We start from the raw sequence: 19,831 nt of genomic DNA, 5'->3' as shown, positions 1-19,831 counted from the left end.
TGGTGCTATCCCTATCTGATGGCAGGTTCATTAGGATCAAAGGAAACACAAATAAAAAGTCAGTGTTAGTCAAGTATAAAATTCTCTTACTGACCCTCAATATTCCTGTTAGGTTAAAACCTATTACTAGTTTGCAATTTTTCTCCAAGATCCAAACAGAAAGAATTCCACAACTCAATTATTTTAATTTATTGCTGCCTAAGAATCTTTAAGTAATGTACTTTCCTACATGTAAATAATCCAGCAGTTATGTATATTTAAATATTTCTTTTCATTCCATGTAGCTAAACTTCTTTTATGACCTTATCCTCTTATCTCTTTTGTACCATACAAAAACATTTACTGGTGCACACAGCTCAAGAAATAGACTTCATCGGCCTCACCAACACCTACATGGTACGTGCAAGAACCTCAAGATCACCAATTCACTAGAAACCAAATTTAAAAAAATAATTAGTACAATCAAAGGGAAACGGAGCAGGACCCTGTGGTCCTTGCCCCCCATGTCCTCAGCCTGCCTTTTTGCCTGTGGAAAAACTTGAGTCAAACGATAAGTTTAATCAGAGAAGTGAGAATATGCAGAAGCAAAGAAAAGCAGTCAAACGGGACAAAACAATAATAATTTAGTCAGTAAGCCAAGTCACGGGCCTTCAGCTCCTGCTCAAGGGCTATAGGTAATATTCTGAGCCACATCCTGGGAGCTGTCTGATAGGTATTGAAAGCCTCAGCAGGTGGCCGTTAACTACATGGCGACCAGACTGCGGCCGTGACATAAGCTGCCAGAATCCGAGAACTGGCCTCAAAGAAATGGGAACCAACCAGCCCTGGAACTGAAGATTAACTGTGCTTAAAATAATCACGACGACGCTGGTCAGACCACTGCAAGACCAATTTCAAGACGGCTGTCAGAGCTGGCTGTGCCGTTTCCACATGTGGCCCCTCCCTCTGTCTACAGAAGCTCATGTCCAGCGGTTGTCAGTGCGGGAGAGTCAGCCTTTGGACAGGCGTCCAACACCGCACCCCACCACCCCACCCCGGCCTTTGCCGGCATCCAAAACAAAGCAAACTTTCCTTTCCACCAATCTTGCCTCTTTATTGGCTTTTGAGCAGCCAGCAGCCGGGCCTCAATTTCGGTAACAAAAGTACATAACAGGATAGAACAGAAAAGAAACACTCTGCATCGAAATGTTTGAAATTTTTGAAAATACTGGCATAACACAGCATAAATTACTGATAAAATTACTGCCCTCTTTGCATAACGACTCAAGGTCTTGCTTTCCTTTTCACAGCATTATGGAGACTTCCTAACAGTTTTGCATCTGCTGAGGGTTCTAAGGTTTACAGAAAAGAAAATGGGTTGCTAAGCAAAGATAATACGTGGGACCATACAAAATTGCTAATATTCTACCAATTTTGACCTACAAAACTCGGAATTTCATATGGTTTAATCTATTTTAAAAATAGGTAAAACAAGGTGGAGAGTAAACTGGAAGTGGAGATCCAGCGCAAAGACATCAGAGTTCGAAGTCCCATCTTTTAAGTTTTCTTTAAAGGTTAAGAGTGAAAAGTATAAACTTTTAATAACTGCCAAGAAATAATGTTGGACTATATTAAGTAGAAAGGTTCCTAACACACATTTTACACGGATAAATACCACACACCAAACTTCTCTCCTATTCAATTCAAAAAGAATCCACTATAAGACCAACTTTTTCTCAAGTTCAGGGGTTGCAGTTTACTTCTCCACCCCGCTCCACCAAGTTTATACTGTGTGTAGACAAAGCTCCTACTGTGATTGTGCTTTGCATCAAATCTAGTAATAAGCAAAGCGTCCTCCACGGGCCTCGGGTGGGCTTCCGGGAAATCCCGGGGCTCCCATTCCCCCTGCGTCACCCACCCGTGCAAAAAGACAAGCGTCCCAATCCTGGGAGGAGGGGCGGCGGACAGGCGCGCCCCAAAACGCGCTGCGAGACTCCGGCGTCGCTTCCCCATTCCAGGCCTGTTTCCTCCCTAAGAAAATTGGGGGCGGGGGTGGGGAGACGGGAACGGGGAGATTTCCAAGCTCCATTAGGGCCTCAAAAGTGCAGTCGCCTAGTCCTTTGTTCCTGGCCACGGCGGAATACGAGACGCGAAGGGGGGGTTTTCCCGTCGTCCAGGCAAAACGAACGCTTGAGGACCTGAAGCCGGCTCCCTTCCTCACTCACCTGCTGGGCGGGAAGCCCCGCCGGGCGGAGCTCGGGTCCCCTCAGGATCTGCCCCTCCATCACCAGCGCCACAGCCAGGGCCGCCGCCACTCTTCCAAAGGTAAGATTTGAAAAGCCCGCCCCTGGCTGGAACAGCGGAGGACGCCAACCGCCGGGACGTCCCGGCCGTACCAAGTCCCGGCGCAGGGGAGGGGGCGAGGGGGGCCTGCGAGCCGGCGCGCGCACGCGCAGTGGGCGCGCTCCGCGCCGCCCACGCCTGAAGGTTGCAGAGACCCGAGTTCTCAGTGCCCGCTGGACAATAGGGAGCGGTGGGCCGACTTAAGGCAATGCTTGGGGTGTGGGCGGGCCTGGGGCAGGAGTGGGCGGGGTCGTGGGGAAAGAACTGGTCACTGAGCGCACCTGACCTGGTGCACGATTTCGGCTGCTGGTTTTCAAGGCCAGCCATTTGCGCGGGGAGCTTTCGGCCTGCATCCCACCGTAGGCCCTCCAAAGCGCTCGGGGTGGGCTGACCCAAGGCTGCAGTCCCTGGACTCCCACAGACAACGCGTGGTCTCACTCCCAGAGAACCAAATGACACTGCCCTCAGCGATCACTCTAACACACAGCGCAGATTGTCACCCGGGGTCACTTAGAGATCATGGCCTTATTAATTAATCAGGCTGGTGAGACACCGTGTCAGGCATTTCACAAGCCCTTTTCTTTTGTCCACAGTGTTTCTTTGTAATTCCAGATGCCCCTCCCCCCAGCCGAGTTGTCTGTTATTTCTTGCAAAAAACCTCTTTCATTACTCTTTCCCCACCAACGTCCAAAGTGACAGCTGAATGAGGTATCATTTCCCCAGAGTCCCATTTCTTGCTGTCCCTAAAGACCAATATAAAGACCCTTTTAATCATATTGGGAAACTAATTATTGGGAATTAAATATAATGGCAAAGCATGGAATCTTTAAAAATCAAAATTGAAGTGCCAAAGATTTCAGGCCTTTGTAAGCTCTTTAAAAATCCACAGTCCTGGACTTCCCTGGTGGCGCAGTGGTTAAGAATCTGCCTGCCAATGCAGGGGACACGGGTTCGAGCCCTGGTCGGGGAAGATCCCACATGCTGCAGAGGAACTACACCTGTGCGCCACAACTGCTGAGCCTGTGCTCTAGAGCCCATGAGCCACAACTACTGAGCCCGTGTGCCACAACTACTGAAGCCCACAAGCCTGGAGCCTGTGCTCCACAAGACAAGCCACTGCAATGAGAAGACCACGCACCACAACGAAGAGTAGCCCCTGCTCACCGCAACTAGAAAAAGACCGTGCACAGCAACAAAGACCCAACACAGCCAAAAATAAATAAATAAACAAATTTATTAAAAACAACAACAACAAAAATCCACAGTCCTTCCCTTGAAAAGGCAACAGAAGTCTCTTTGGCTTCTGACATTTTTTTTCTCCTGAGGGTAGAATCTATCAAATCAACCCTCCCAGCTCACCTCATAAAGGCCTAGGTCACTTTTCATTCCATATATAAAGTGATTGTTTATTTGCCTGAGACAGTCCTTGTTTGGGTCTGTCGTCCCAATGTCCCACAAATCTTGTCTTGTCCTAGGCAAAGTGGATATTAAGTTATGTGGTCACATTATCCACAAGGCTTTTTTAAACCAGTTAGTTTGGAGATGAACTTGTGAAAATGTAAAGAATGCCCTTTCTCTCAAAAGGGTAATTTGCCTCTTCAAGGCCCTGGACCAGGTGACACTAGAAGGTGCCCATCTAAGAATGGCTGTCCCCTTACATTGGGGATGTATGGGTCATTAGGGGTGACCCATATCCTTACACACAACTATAAAATATGTAGAGTTCAAAACTACCAATACAGAGTTCACCTCATCCTCTCCAAACACAGATCTGAATTCTAGAGTCATTAGGTACCCTTCTCCCCTTATGCACACCTTTCTCTTATGCTTACCACTTTGTGGTATAATTATCCCCTATTCAAAGTGAGCCTTATGAGCCTAGTATAGTACCTGACTCAAATACACACAGGGTACTCGTTTTCAGCCATATATTATTTCTCATATACACAGCTCTCAGACTCAGAACAAAATACTTAGAGAAACCATCACTTCATGGAAACAGGACCAATCCAACCATTTTTTTGTTTGTTTGTTTTTAAAGAATTGTTTATTTACTGAACCTGGGGCAGATTAGATACACAACCAATTTTAAATTTACATCTTTTAACTCAGTTTTAACTGTGTTTACACACACACACACACACACACAAAGGCGTGCGCACGCGCAAATTGGCATGCAACAGTTGTCCTAAGGTAAAACACAGTCACCTTAAACTGATGCAAGTATTTTCACCCAAGGTTGAAAAGTCGTTTATCCTGAACATGAAAATCTGTAACAAATTTAATTATATAAAACTCCTTACTTGTAGTTTTCCCCTTGTGAAATTCCAAAAAAAAAAAAAAAAGAATGTACAAGTAACTAATATAGATCAGTCACAACGTAATCGTGGATCATCCCCACACCAAAACCAGATGCTCCTTTGATTTTAAAGGAGACCATCATCAGAGACCACGAGAAAGTCATTTTGTTTTATACGAAACAAAATTCACACGTGCCAAAAAAGCAAGACCCAAGAAAAACAAAAACAAAAACCTTAGTACTGACAGTGATGCTCAGTACCCTAATTAAAGTAGCAAAAATGCCACTAATCAAAAATAAAATAGCAAGCCAACAAATTTTAAATTGGACACTGATGTAGGAATATTTGATGAGTAAATACTAGGTATATAATTGGAGATGCATTTACACTAGAAAAAAGAGACCTAGGAAAGGTCATATTTAGTCATTATCTGTAGAACAGACAGTTGCTATTAAAACTTTTCTCTTTGGAGAAGAAGATACAATGAGGTTCTATCTCTTTATTGTTCATCAAGGGATGTACCCAGGAAGTGCTTAAGATACAACTATTATATGGTGATTAAAATACCTCAGAGTAGGAATGCTATTTCTTTATTTATACTCAGGTCCTTTCTTATTACTGCTAATTTCATCAAACATAGTTTTCTCTGGTGTATGTGATGTACATAAAAATTGAATAATCTATGAAAACTACCAAATGATTAAAGGTTTCACATGCAGTAGTTTGATCAGCTTGAGGGTGAATGAATGAACAAATTTAACAGCTCCCAGAAAGTAAGAAGTACTACATTTCACCATCCCAAATGTTTGACAGGTAACACTTGGGCATCTCTCATTTGAGAGCTAACATCCCACCCTCTTGGGCTCCCACAGTAGGTGGATTCTCACTCAACTGCCCAGGTGTAGGAGCTTCAGCCAGAGCTTGAGTGATGCAATTACTGTCCTATCAATATCACTTCCCATTATAAGTTCAACATTTAATACTAATTATAAGTATTAGTTATAGCTAATACAACAAATAAACAATATTTAGTAATTAATAAATAAATAGAAAATCAGTACTTGACATAAATAGGACAGCCAATTTAGATAATACTAATAAATATTAAAGTATATTTTTCTTCTCTTTATTCACTGTATTCCTCTTTTTCACTCTCTAAAAGGCCAAAAGAAAGAAAAATACTGAATTTGAAATCAGCTTTCTTACATAATAGACCCATTACTTTCAAAAATGTGATTTGCCCCAGAACAGCTAACTGTCGTGGTTTCTAGTATCCTCCTGGACATTCTTTTTTTAAAAATCCTATTAAAAAATCATCTTGGTGCTTCCTTTACTCATCTGGATACCTACATTATCTTGTAGGTAATGAATTTAGAATGAACTTCATAGACTAGAGCTGTATCTTGAATTATAAACATAAAAAAGAAGGAACTGAAGTAAAGATGCTAAGCAGAAGTGCAGTATTTGCTTAAGTGAATAAGCCATAATCTATAAACAGCTGAAGCATCATATAATCATAAGGAGGATATGGAGTACAGAGTCTGAGGACTTATTAGCCCTATGACCTTGGGCAAGCCACTCAGTGTCCTTATCTATAAAACAAGTATAATAATACCCAACTTCTCTTTTAGAAGTTGTTGAGAGACTCAAATGAGATAAGATTTGTGAGAGTCCTTTGTAAACTGGTTATCCCACATAAACATGAGGCATTGCTACTGCAGGAAGAAAACATCAGTACCTATGAGCAAATGTACAGGACCTGAGGAACACTGAGAACTGAATGAGAAAAGCTTATGTGAATAGGGTTGGATATATTCAAGATATATTACCCACCACTGAAAAATAATACCTAGATTATATAGGGAGAATTCCTACAAATCAAAAACAGTCCAAGTGGAAAATGATCAAAAGTTATGGTAGGCACATATTACAGGACAGTAAATCCAAATGGCGAATAAAATGTGAAAAGTTGCTCAACTTTATCATTAGTTTTAATCTGTAAAATTGAGATAATATTTTATAGTCACTAGATTGGTAAATAATAAGTTTGATAATACTAAGGATTGGTGAAAATGAAAATCAAGAAGATATTATCACTGGTAGAGGGGATGTAACTTTGTTCAATCACTTTGGAAAAAAATTCAGAACTATCTTACAGAGTTGAAAATGGGAATACCCAGCAATTCCACTCTTAGGTCTATATATCCTTAGATAAACTCTTGCAAATGTGCACCAGCAACACTGCTTGTAATAACAAAAATATTAAGACAATCCAAATGCTCATTTCAGGAGAATGGGTAAAAAAATTGTGGTGATTTACCCAATGGAATATTATATATCAACAAAAATGAATGAACCATAGATACATGTAACATCATGGCTGAATCTTAGAAATACTGAATGAAGAAAGCAAGTTGAAGAAGAGTACATAAAATACATAATTTTTATAAAGATGAATAAGAGAATCTAAACAATACATTGTTTAGGAATACATACATATAGTTATATATGTATTTAAAAGTTTATATTTAAAAAGGAAGAGAGTGCTAAAAACAAAACTCAGGATAGTGACTATCTCTGGGAGAAAGGCAGTGGGATGGGATGGAAACAGAGAATGCTTTAGTAATGGTAGTGCTTTAATTCTTATGTTGGGTGATGGGTTCACATGTATTCATTTTAAGGTTTACCTGGTAACTTACCTAAATGTTACATATATTCTTTTGTGTGTCTTAAACATTTCATAATAAGAAATACTTCTAAAACATTTAAAATATTCTTGTACAAGTTAAACAATGGTGATAATGTATGGTATTTTAAAAGATACTTACTTGACAAAATAATAATACATTTTTTGGCTTACAAAATTTAATTTACATTTAATTCATTTCCAGTACATTTTATACTATGTGAAAGTTAGAAGTACAACCGTAACGCATTGGTGCCCATGCCCAGTGAGAGACAAGAACTGGCCATGTGGATTTATCTGTGAACACTTAAGAGCCGCTGTTTAGGAGCTTGGGTGGGGGGTTGGGTGGGTGGAATGTGCAAAGGATGAGAGGTTCTGTCAGCAGGTGGGGACGAAATTAGGTGCAATTTGAGTTATTACTGTTAACGTGACATGCATATTACACACAGGCCTAAGGACATTCGAATGGCGTTAAAATCAGAGGGCTCCATACTGAGCAAGCAAATCAGCCAGAGGAATTGGTTTTAGGACTTGAATCAGTGAACCACAAACTATAGCACACAAAGACCTTTTCAGGGTTTATATAGGCTTGGGCAGTTTTAAAGGAATCATCATCATGATCTTCAACTTATGTTCCCCATCCTAACGACCTGCCTGCTCTCTAGGCTTCACATAAGGCCCCTTTTCACAGCCACCTGTTCCCACTTGACAAAAGAAAGGCATCACTTTTACCCATTCCTACTGCATGCCCCAGGGTATAAAAGCCATCTGGGAGCCAAAGGGACAATTAAATTTATTGGTATTGATGTTGCTATAAGCAATGAACCACAGGCTTAGGGCTTACATTTATAAAAATGAAAACCAGATGTGGACTTGATGTTGAAAGCTGGCTCACTCTAGCATTATTTAATATTCACCCATGGATACATAAACTAATTGGAGGGAAGAAGAGGCTCATCCATCTCATTATGAGGTTCATTGCCAGGAAAATTTCACTTTTGATGTTTAATATTGATCCATTATAATTTGTAATATACTTACTTTGTTTTTATCAATTGTGTACTACTAATAATTTTAATAATGCAACCCAAAAGAAAACTCTTGACAGTTAAATCTTATTTTTACATGAAATGTAAAAATGTATAAAATTCCAATTAACATGCATATGTTTGCTGCAGAGAAACATGATAGGATGAGCAATAAAGACCCCTCAAGCATAAAAATATTTTATACGAGCATAAAATTCTGTGGAGGAAGTGGAATAAAAATACAAGTTCAAGTAGGAAAAGGAACACTAAAACTTCCAACTTACAGATTAAGTTGTTCATATATTTAAATGGTGGCTGGGTCTTTGACATTTTGGATTCCATTGGATACACTAAATAAATATGTTTTAAATTTTAAATTATATTTTTTTCAATACATCAGCAATTACATCTTTTTTAACTATTTAGATGTATGCTAAAACATAACAGATGCCGCCTTAAAAAATATGTAAGGGGTAAAAAGTTTTTAAAAATTCTTTTACGTGTTTTGCACGAAAATGTTTGAAAACTGCTGACTTACATATCTAATAGCATCATGCTACAATACTCAGACCCATCTATGTTTAACAGAGGGCATACCTGCAGACTCACCTCCTCAAATTTTTCTAATTCTGCTTCTTCCACTCCCGACCTCCCCTCACAGTCTCTCATATGCACCCCTAGTTTCCAAGACAAACCCAGCTCCTTCTCTAGGTAACTATTTTCTTTAGGCGCATTAATGCCATCAGTTAGGTTAAAGACAAACCCTTCTCTTCCTGCTTTGGTTCTTTTAAGGTTCTCTTTATGGATATGCACCATTGTTTTCTCGGTCTCAAGAGTATCCAGCCAACATACTAGGCCTGTGCTCTCTCACAAAACATTTTGAATCAGCTTTTCAAGTTCCAAAGAAATAAAAAAGAAGCCTACTGGAATTTTTATTAGAATTGAACTGAATTTAGAAGGAAATGATATATTTAGGTTATTGGGCATTCCTATCCGTGAACATCACATATGTTGCAAATTTAGATTCTTTAATGTCTTTCACTAAAGTTTTACAGTTTTTTCCACATAGGCCTCGCATATCTTTTGTTCCATTTCTGGATTCCATGTATCTCTTCTTGCTATTGGAAATAATGCTTTAAAAATATGTCTTCGATTTGTGGTTAGTATATAGAAATAAAACCGATTTTCATCTTCTGGTTTTATATCCAGATGCCTTGCTAAATTCTCTTATTATTTCCAATAAATTGTCTGTAGGTTTTTGGGGGGGTATTCTATGTAAATGACTCAGTGTGAATAATAACAATTTTGTTTCTTTGTTTTCTAATTTTCCTTATTCTTTTTATCTGACTTAGTGCAGTGGCTGAGACAGGCAGCCATTATAGTGTTAAATGATGTGATAGTGGGCATATTTGTTTTCTTCACGATTTTAAAGGAAATGTTTCAAATGTTTAACTCTTTATCTCACTAAGTATACATTGTTCAGCTTGTAACTTTGGATTTATTTTCTCCATTCTTACGCATTAACTCTTCAAAAATTGCCTTTCCTCTGTTCTCTCTATTCTGTCATTCAGGGACCACAATTAGACAGAGGTTAAACCTTATTCCATCGTCGTATTCATTGTGTTCAAATTCAGCTAATCTCGACTTTTTTCCAGAGAGGATTTGCCTATGCTTCTGCTTGGAGCCAAAAGGCTCTAGGTACCTAAGACCAGTCAGGCCAGATTCTTAAGTTTAATATAAGGTTCTCAGGTACAGGTCCTTATACTTGCCAGTGACAAAGCAAAACCCTTTGTATGTGTGTGCATATGCATGTGTGCACGTATAGCTTACAGCTCTGGTTTCAACTCAAGGTTTTTTTGTTTGGTTGGTTATTTTTGTTGTTTTTCTAATTTTAGTCCCTTAGAGATTTTTCTTCTTTCTGGAGATCTCAGCAATGCTACAAAAGTTATATTTTATGCAAAATTTATGTTTCATGCAAACTTAATAGTGAGAGGAACCATTATTCATGAAGTCCACCATGCTGCTGATATAGAAGTCCACAAGAAAGTGTATTTGAACACCACAAATATAAGAAGTAAATAATTACAGAATAAAAAGCAGTCAAATTGCACATGTTTGATTTTAAGGAAAACTCACCATATTATCTTTGCTTTTCTCCTTCTGCACATGTAGCCACCTGAAGAAGCTGCTCAGTGTCCTAACAAGGTCATATTCTGATGCTCACTTTGAATGTGTCCAAAAAGGAAAATGGAAAAGACAGCATTTTTCAAAGGTTAGAACAGAGAGCCATGGAGAATAAATGGACTGGGAAGCCCCTTCCGGGTCTAATCAAGGAACATTTCTCTTGTCTTGGGATAAAGGATCCTTACAATATCTGCCTACTGGGATTTCACACCTGCTACACACCAGCAACTGCTGTGTCTCCTATTTTTCTCCAGGGAATAGTTATTGAGGTTTCCCTGAACACAAGTTTACCAGTGTATACTGGATGTTTAGGGAACTGATGACTTGCCTTTTTAGTTCATAAGTTTTTTGGATCAAGCAGAGCCACACTCAGACATGAAGCATGTTTCTTCCTGATGTAGGGACTACACTGTATCACCCATAGATTCTGCTCTTTGAACTTGATGTTCTCATTGAAAGGCACTTCTGGGTTTTCTCCTTCAGGGACAGGTGAGTACATATTGCCTATAGGAAGAAGAGTGAATTGAATGTTTAGTGCCTAATAGGACTGACTGTTGTAATCAGTGACATTCACAAAATATTTTTGGTTTGGTTCCCTTGCTCCTAGGTTTGCCTGTTTGCAGTTAACTGTGCCTAAGAGCCATGCTTTGGCTGATGAACCATGAGCAGAAGTGTCTGTGCAGCAGCTTTAAGAGAAAGTATGTGATTTGCTATAATTTTCTTTCCCTCTGTCCCAGTGACAGGCAACCTAACAGATAGTGGATGGTACAAAATCCTGGGTTTCGGAGTGAGAGAACTGGAGAACCCACAGACATCTATTGATGGACATATATTAGGAGCAAGAAATACATCTTTGTTGTTTTGAGCCTCTGGATCTGGGGATTGTTTGTCACTACAGCATTACCTAGCCCATCCTGATTGATACAAGTACCAAACTAAGAGATGGTATTTAAACTACAGTCTTAGCCCTGCCACCGAATATCTATGCACCAAATCACTTGACATCTGTAAATGTAAGTTTCATCACTTGTGATATAGGATTAATCATTCTTCCCTTGTCACTGGATTTTTTTTTTTTTTTGGTATCCAGTATTTGTGAAAGTGTTTGAAAAATGTAAAGCATGTGCAAATATATGCCAGTAGTATCATTAACAACACTGAATTGGTTTATTCTCCCCTGTATAATCCTAATCCCAAGAAGAAAACATTAGGGAATTTATGAAAACTCTAGTTTTAAATCAGATAACAGTGGAATGAATGACTTGATAATTTCAGCATGAAGTAGTAATATTTCCATCTAAAGTAGCTAAATAACTATGCACACCTTCTTTTACAACCATAAACTTCTTTAAAGAGTCTTTAATGCTTTTGAAATTTTATTGTAAGTTAAAAAGTTGTGACTAACAAAAGTAAAACCAAAGGTAATTTTAGAAGAAAAAAGTTTATTTTGGCCTTAGAATATATTACATTTTTGTTTTGTGTGATGTCAAGGTGAGCACTGAGTTGGCTTGTTTACCACAAATTTCAGAGTCAAGCTTATTAAACTGCTTTGTTTTCAAACTCCATCTGCCTTTCCTTCACCCCTGCATTCTGAGTTCGAAGGGCTTGACCCTTGTCTTCCATTGAGATCCTCACATTAGAAAGAATGAATCATAGAGTCCTGTAAAAATGCCGTTTCTATTATTTTCTGAAAACCTAAAGGCAGGAGAATCCTTTGACCACTTTGCAAAGTGTGTGAGCCAGTTGAGATGTTCTTCACTGATTAACAACGGCCGTAAACTGGTCACTAGAGCTGTCCGTGAGAGAGAATTCTGGGTCTTATGGGAATGTTATTTTTGGCTTGCCATTTGCTGTGTTATGAATGGCCAGGAAGGTAGGGTGGGGCTCCATGCTAATTCTATAAAGTGCTAGGTTGACTGGTGCTATCACAGTAATGATGATGATGTGTGATGAATAATTATACATGAAACGCTGAGTTACTTCTTCAAATCATTTCTCTGCTACTTACAGAAAAATATTCATTTTGTAAAACATGCACTAAACTCTTTAGTTGAAATAAGTAAAGTATAGAATAGTATATAGTATAGCATTAACAAGAAACTTGCCACTTGTAACTCAAATAATGTGGCTCTAAGTTCTTGAAAGGACATTTGTGCATGCCAAAGCATATAGTCATTACATGTACATCTGTATTTTTTAGGTCCTAACAATATCTTCACCTTTTGGAGTTTCATTTTGTTGCTTTGTAGATGTTAATATAACAATGTCACTCTTTCTCCCTAGCATAGTATAAATAATACCCGAGATTTTACATGCAGGTTTAATGTGTACCTTCCTTAATGTGTAGCTCTAAATACTTTGAAGAATTCTATGTACTAATCATACGCTTGGTTTATACTTGAAAAATATCTAACCAAAATATTCTTTTAAATGTTGCTGTACTGAGAAAGGATATTTATACTAAATAGAAAAGATGAGGTAGTTTCCCTGTTGAAAGAATTTTCTTCCCAATGCCTAATATCTTATTTTTCTGCATAGTTTTTATTTAATTGAGTTCTACTTCACATCTTTGCTTAATAGTTTCTTATGTTCAAGCTAATTATAGAAATTACATACAAAATGATATGTATTTTATTACCTAATGTGAAATTAGTTTCCCCTTTTGCACATTATATTTATTTACTGAAACTAAATTTGCCTCTATTAACTGTGTTTCAAATTCATAAAATTAAAAAAATTAAAATAATGGTTAAAAAATCAGGATTACTATAAGTTAATTTTTAACATACTGCAGTTTTAACAAATATAAGTTTTATAAGTTGAAGATGTCTGTAGAATTTTCAAAATTCTTAAAAGCCCTTAGTGTATCTTATTTTTTTTCTATGCCTTAATTCATTAATAGGGGAAACAAACTAATTGTTGACTAAGCATGTTAATCACCTTTTTTATTCAAACTGATAATGTCAATCACCTTTTATTATTCAAACAAAATATTTCCCCCTGAAAAAATGTAGGTTGTCCCAGAAAATTCATCTTACTAGAATAACAGATTAGATTTATTAAATAAATAGAAGATCTTACAATACATATTTTGAATATGAGAATGGTTTAGTAATTATCACCAGATGAACAAGATAGATGCTATACTATGTTTTTCTAAGGTATAGAATAAAATGTATTGTGTAACAATGTTAGCAAAAAAAGATCTGGGTTGATGTCAATTCTTTATGGCTTATCAGGTCAGAATTTTTGTGACTATTACTAAAATGTACTATAGGACTTTCAGAGCAAAAAAGATTCAATCACAGAATTTTAGAAATTAGAACAAGCCTTAGAGATTATCTATCTAGTTCTATTCCACAATTTTATAGAAGAGGATAGAAACAATGTAATGATTATAAAATGTTATAAAAATAACAAAGAATTTACTTCTTATTAAATACCTTTAATATGCTACTGAGGCATACTGGCAATCTCTTCCTAAAGATCTTTAGTAATATGATAAATTGCTAGCTTTCATTTATTATGTATTTGTATAAACATTGATATATACTATAAGGCATCTTAAGGTGCAATTCCTATATCCGACAAAAGAACATTTCATAAAGTGGTTTTCTGATGTGGCCTTTTTGATGATAACATTTACTGAAGGACATGAATTGGTTGTTAATGGTTGGCTACCATAATATTTTTCCATCACTTTAAAATGACTGCTTACAGTATTGGTAAAGGTTTCACCCCGGTAGCAATTTATGATTTCCCCAATGGCCATCTCCTCATGTTCATCAACATCAACAGAAATATATGAAAGGCTCCTGCTATGGTTTCTCTTTCAGGCTGTGAGCCTAAAAGTTATGTCCTATTGGACATGTAGACAGTTAAATGGAAAGAAAAGAGTGAGAAGGAAAAGATGCCTAGTATTGAAGATCCTGCTGTGCCACTTGTTTTCCAGTCTTCCATATCCAATTGTCATAGTTTATATAAGATTCATTAATCACCAGGAGCTCAGGGGTCGTGACAGCTGTAATGTCTTTTAAATAAAATGCTTCCTTGACTGCACTATGGTACAGCTGCACTAACCAAAAAACAAATATATTCATTTGTCCACTGAGAAAGTAATTTTTTTCTTCCTAGCAGTAGCAGCAATTTTTCTTTTCAAAAATAAAGCATAATCTAGCTTTTAAGATAGAGCTCTTGATCAGTAGTCACATCTCTCTCTCCCTAAAGTCAAGAGTCAGCCTCAGTGTTGTTGAATTCATTTTCAGGTTTTATTAGAGAAAGGTTTCCGTTAGAAGTATAACCAACATAGGATTTTACCTGCTTAATTTTATGTATTTGATTTTTCAGATGAAAAGTATAAGAAAAAGCCTTGCCACCTTCACCCTCAGCCTCAATTCTCCCATATACTTTATAAAATTCTGTATGTTGAATTAAATAATTCCTCGGGATCATTATTATTCATTTCTGTGGCTACAAACCCCAAATTAACAAGGTTAATATCAAAAGCTTATACAAAACTAGATAAAATGTCGGTCTGATGCCATGGTAATCAATTTAAAAAATGAGACTACAAATCTGAATCTATTATTATGATCATCATATTTATGATTGTATGAATAACATTATTCACTCCAGAATGTTAACAAGATGTCTTTCATGTATCATTAAAATAACTTGTGTCAAATACTTGGCTAAATTATTGAAGTACTTTCAATGTTAATAATTTCATACAAATGTCTAGCAAGAATAACCAGTCAAAATTAACTAATAATCAATTAGGATAGATTATTTCTCTTGGGTCTCATTTGCTTTCCTAATAATCAACTTGCATTTTTTCTAAAATAGGTCAATATGAAATGAGTGCTAGTCATTTCACACTTTTAGTTTTTAATAAACCAAAGCTGTTTAAAGAAATGAGTGATTCTCTTGTAAGTTATTAATCCTTATGGATATTATAAATCATGTTTTGATCCTTTAAATTTGATATGCTCATTTTCTCTTTAATTATCATATACTAATATGATAATACCACAGTAATTTTATTAGTTCTACTTCTAATAAATTTTGTAAAATTGATTTACTCTAAAGTTAATCATATTTGACTTCATGGTACAAACATCATTCTCATTATTACACTATTGATTAGGGGAAACTTATTTTCAAGATGTTTAGCTAAAAGTATAAAAGGGGACATTAACATCCTTAATTTTTAAATTATTTTGTACTCTGGTTTGGATCTTTATGACTTCATGTTTGGTACACAAATCTGTCATTAATTTAGGCTAGAGTCCAAGAGATTAAGGATCAGACTCTTTGAATTTTCTTTTAGCAGAGGAGATAATACTAGCAAGAGTCATATTATCTAACAAGCTATAATAAATAATACAGATCTGAAATGTTGAATAAGAATTAAACCTTTGAATCTTAGGCATGTTGAAGAGATGCTGGGTTTTTGACAGAGGCTTAAGCTCTTCCATAGTTTCTGTATTTGAGAAAGGTCATTCCCTTCATGTATTTATAGAATTTACCACTTCATTTAGCAATTGCTAAGTTACCGGTGAATAATAAAATGGAAAAAATTGTGAAAATAATTGCAGGATAAAGATAAGCAGAATCATTATCCTGAAAGCACAATTCTTTTTTGAAAATTCTACCAACCAATTATTCTTTTTTTTTTTAATTAATTTATTTATTTTTGGCTAAATTGGGTCTTCATTGCTGGCATGGGCTTTCTCTAGCTGCGGCAAGCGGGGGCTACTCTTGGTTGTGGTGCACGGGCTTCTCACTGCGGTGGCTTCTCTTGTTGCGGAGCAGGGCTCCAGGCGCACAGGCTCAGTAGTTGTGGCGCTCGGGCTTAGTTGCTCCGAGGTATGTGGGATCTTCCCGGACCAGGGCTCGAACCGTGTTCCCTGCATTGGCAGGCAGATTCTTAACCACTGTGCCACCAGGAAAGTCCCCCAACCAGTTATTCTTAATGTTAAGTTTATCATTTAACTTAATTGGGGCCAATTCCTTTCTCACCTACATTACTTAAAAGTAGCACATATTTTCCTAATGGCTTTGATTTCATGGCTTATTTTTCTACTCTTAAATTGTATCTATGGACCCTAGTATGCTGAATAAATGGTATGCTTAGGAAAGCATGCCATTTTTCTAAGTGTTTTCTACATTTTCTAAATATTTACCACATTTAAAAATGGAATTGGAATCTGCTTAGATAATAACTATCATTTCGAGAAACTTATATAAACTATGAATTAGAGACTTTGCAAATAATAATTAATTTGGAATTTAGAGTGTCTTGGTGGGAACTAATGGAGATTCAGGTGGGAAATAAAGCTCTCACAAGCCATTCGTTGGTAATGGTTTGGGCATACAGTTGTGAATAACCCAGATGTGATTCCTGACCTTATGGAGCTTCTAACTGGAATGAAATTTCTAACATGTAAGGCCTCATTTCTTGAAATGTGGTTCTGCCTCAGATGCATCTGGTATGTTTCCTCAAACCTGATGTCCAGGCCTCACTAGGTCTCCTGATTTTCTTTCTACATGGACATTGATATTCAAACTTCTTGCTCTAGCACTACTTTTTCAAATGTATAAAGTAAATGATACGGCATTTGATTGGCACACAATTATTTTAGTATAATTGAAAACATTTCTATAGTATTATACAATGATCAAGGATAACAAAAAATTAATATTTGGATATTAGTATTGCAAGTTGCAGTCATAAGGTACTTTAAATATTTGCATTTGAGGAGGGTTACAAAATGCTGAGAAATTTTGAATTCACACAAACTAGTAATGGAAATTGTACTACTTTTTAACCACTCACCTTGCAATTGCAGTATGTTCTTTACTCAATTAAACAGTGATGGCAGAAGTAACTTCACTCTTCAGTGTCAGGAAAATCAAGTTAACTTTACTTATATGCTAACAGGTAGGTAAATCTCCAAGTTGGATTTTTTTAAATGACAGTTTTAAAAAAATAATTGGGAAAAGTGTTTAAAAAGTGAAATTTGAATCAAATATTTCTGAAAGTACTTCTGTGGGACCCCAGGGTTGAGGGGGACACTACCTGAAAACTATACTGAGCATTGTGTCAGATTTTGTTCTGTCTACCTAATATAAGACAGTGATTTAGCAATAATTTTAAGTTGATCAATAGAGCCAACCAATATAGATTAAAGCAAAAGCATTGTGTTCTTCTCTGGGCAATTAACTTATTAATTGATAACTCAGTACAAAAATTAAGCTGTTACTATAGGGATAGTGTATGAGGCTAAAACTATTCGAAAAGACATGTCTAAATATTTTTAACTTATTTATTATGGTAAATATTAAACATAATCCGAAGTAAAAGAAACTAATTAAGTGAATTCTCATGAACCCATCACCTGACTTCAACACTATCAACTCATAATCAGTCTTGTTTTATTTAAGTTGCCCCCTCCTCCCAGCCCCAGCCCTCCTGGATCAACCTTGAAGCAAATCCCGAATTCCATATCATGTCTTCTGAAAGTATTTCAGTAGGCTCTCTAAAAGATAAAATCTTTTTTTAGGGACATAGCCACAATCACACAATTCCAATAATTCCATACTATTATCAAATATCCATTCAGTGTGTTCATAGTTCTCTTATTGTTGCACAATATTTTTATACTTTGTAGGAATCAGGGTGAAAATACGTTCCATACATTGCAATTGGCTGATGCCTCTTAAGTCTCTTTTAATCTCTTTTTCTTTCTTTCTTGCAATTTATTTGTAGAAAAAACAAGGTCATTTGATCTGTAGAATTTCCCACAGAGTATATTTTGTTGATTGCATCTCCCGTTCCTCTGTCCTCTGAATTTCTTGTAAATTGGTAGTTGGATCCAGAGGAGTGGTTCTCAGTGGGGGGTGGGGGGGGCAATTTTGCCCCCAGGGGACATTTGTCAGTGCCTGGAGACATTTTTGGTTGTCACACTGGAAGTGAGTGCTATTGGCACCTAGTGGGAAGAGACCTGGGATACTACTAACTATCCTACGATACATGGGAAAGGCCCCCTGCCCCAACAAGAATTATCTAGCTCAAAGTGCCAACAGTGCCAAGGTTGAGAAACTCTAGAGGCCCAGTCAAGTTCAAGCTTGATTTTTTCCCCAACTTTTTCTAGTTTGTCTAAATATTTTTATCATCTTCACATTTTAGGCAGTAATTGTTGGCATTAATTACATCAATTTTAATGATATTTAACATATGATTTGAGATATACCATAGATTTTTTAAAATTTTGAATGACTTTAAAGAGAGTTCAAAACTGCAATTATTTGCACGCCATGGTCTCCTGGAGGTTCATGGAAGCTGGTAAAAAAAGCTCAGATTTTTCCCATGAAGTGTCATTCTGCTTCAAGTTATATTAAGTCTATGTGTATAGACTTTTAGATGTCTCTTTTTCTTCCATTTCTCAGAGGTCCTCGGTAAAAATGATCACCCACTCTTTTTGTTGTCAGGGTGTGCCTCAAGCCAAATGAACATGTTTTGAAGCTAAACAAATAGTCCATCCATTAAATTAAGTTTCTTTGAAAAAAAAACACTGCAATTAGGATTAGCATTCACCTTGCTTCCCTGATCAGATTATATTTTTATTCACTAAAATATAATTATACTCATAAGAGTTTGATATCTCAATATAATTGTGATTGGGGTACAAAGCACATTTTTTAATACTACTCATTCCAAATCTGTCCAGCTGTCCTGCTGATATCTATTTTCTGAACCCTTTATGAAACCTGAGAAAATTTAGTATGTATAAAATTGTCTGCAAAATTTTGAGAAAATTCATGCAAAAGGCAGTGACAAGTTTGCTTCTCACATGTACAGCTATAATTAAATTTGAAAATAAAAAAGCCATCTGTCCTGGCTTTTAAAAAAAATAAAGCAACATCATTAAGAAAAAAAATTGGAAAGAATATCTAATTTACAAATGGTTCAAGTCTTTAAAAGTTAGTCACTGAAAAATACACTAAAGAAATACATTTTTTACTGGAAGTGGCCAAGTTTTTTTTTTTTTTCTTGTGAAGTACAGAAAACTTCTGAGTCCCAATTCTGCCAGTCAACTGAGTACAGCTTTTATGTCTTTATACTCTATGTTCTTCTTCTGTGAATTTCTTTTAAACAGTGAGCAATGGAATGACATGCATTTGCAGAATGTGTGGTGGATAAAAGAGCACACTAATCTTAAATTCTAATCTCAGAGATCAAAAACAAGATAACAGTGAATAATCCTATAAAATATTAACTGATTTCATGTTGAGATTGTACCAAAACC

General features: G+C 36.6%; 1 protein-coding gene and 1 long non-coding RNA gene across 8 annotated transcripts in view; both read right to left on the bottom strand.

The window, feature by feature from the left end:
* LOC309643168 overlaps positions 1-19,831 on the bottom strand; it is a 385,106-nt gene that overhangs the window by 195,323 nt on the left and 169,952 nt on the right. The window lies entirely within an intron of this gene.
* RTKN2 (rhotekin 2) overlaps positions 1-19,831 on the bottom strand; it is a 196,721-nt gene that overhangs the window by 129,190 nt on the left and 47,700 nt on the right. For 4 of the 7 annotated variants that reach the window (XR_014253552.1, XR_014253553.1, XM_082425535.1 and 1 more), the window contains exon 1: positions 2,205-2,909. Coding sequence is in view for 4 of the 7 variants with exons in the window: in XM_082425535.1 (XP_082281661.1) it covers positions 2,205-2,649 (445 nt within the window). In the remaining 3 variants the exon portion in view is untranslated. Of the gene's footprint in view, positions 1-2,204; positions 2,910-10,472; positions 19,081-19,831 lie in introns of those variants that run through there. The other 3 variants (XM_082425538.1, XM_082425537.1, XM_082425539.1) reach the window with 3 other exon arrangements.

Source organism: Balaenoptera physalus (genome assembly GCF_965194825.1).
Source record: "Balaenoptera physalus genome assembly, chromosome: 14".
NCBI lineage: Eukaryota > Metazoa > Chordata > Mammalia > Artiodactyla > Balaenopteridae > Balaenoptera > Balaenoptera physalus.
The sequence above is the reverse complement of the archived record's forward strand: the minus strand, read 5'-3'. Positions and strand labels throughout refer to the sequence as shown.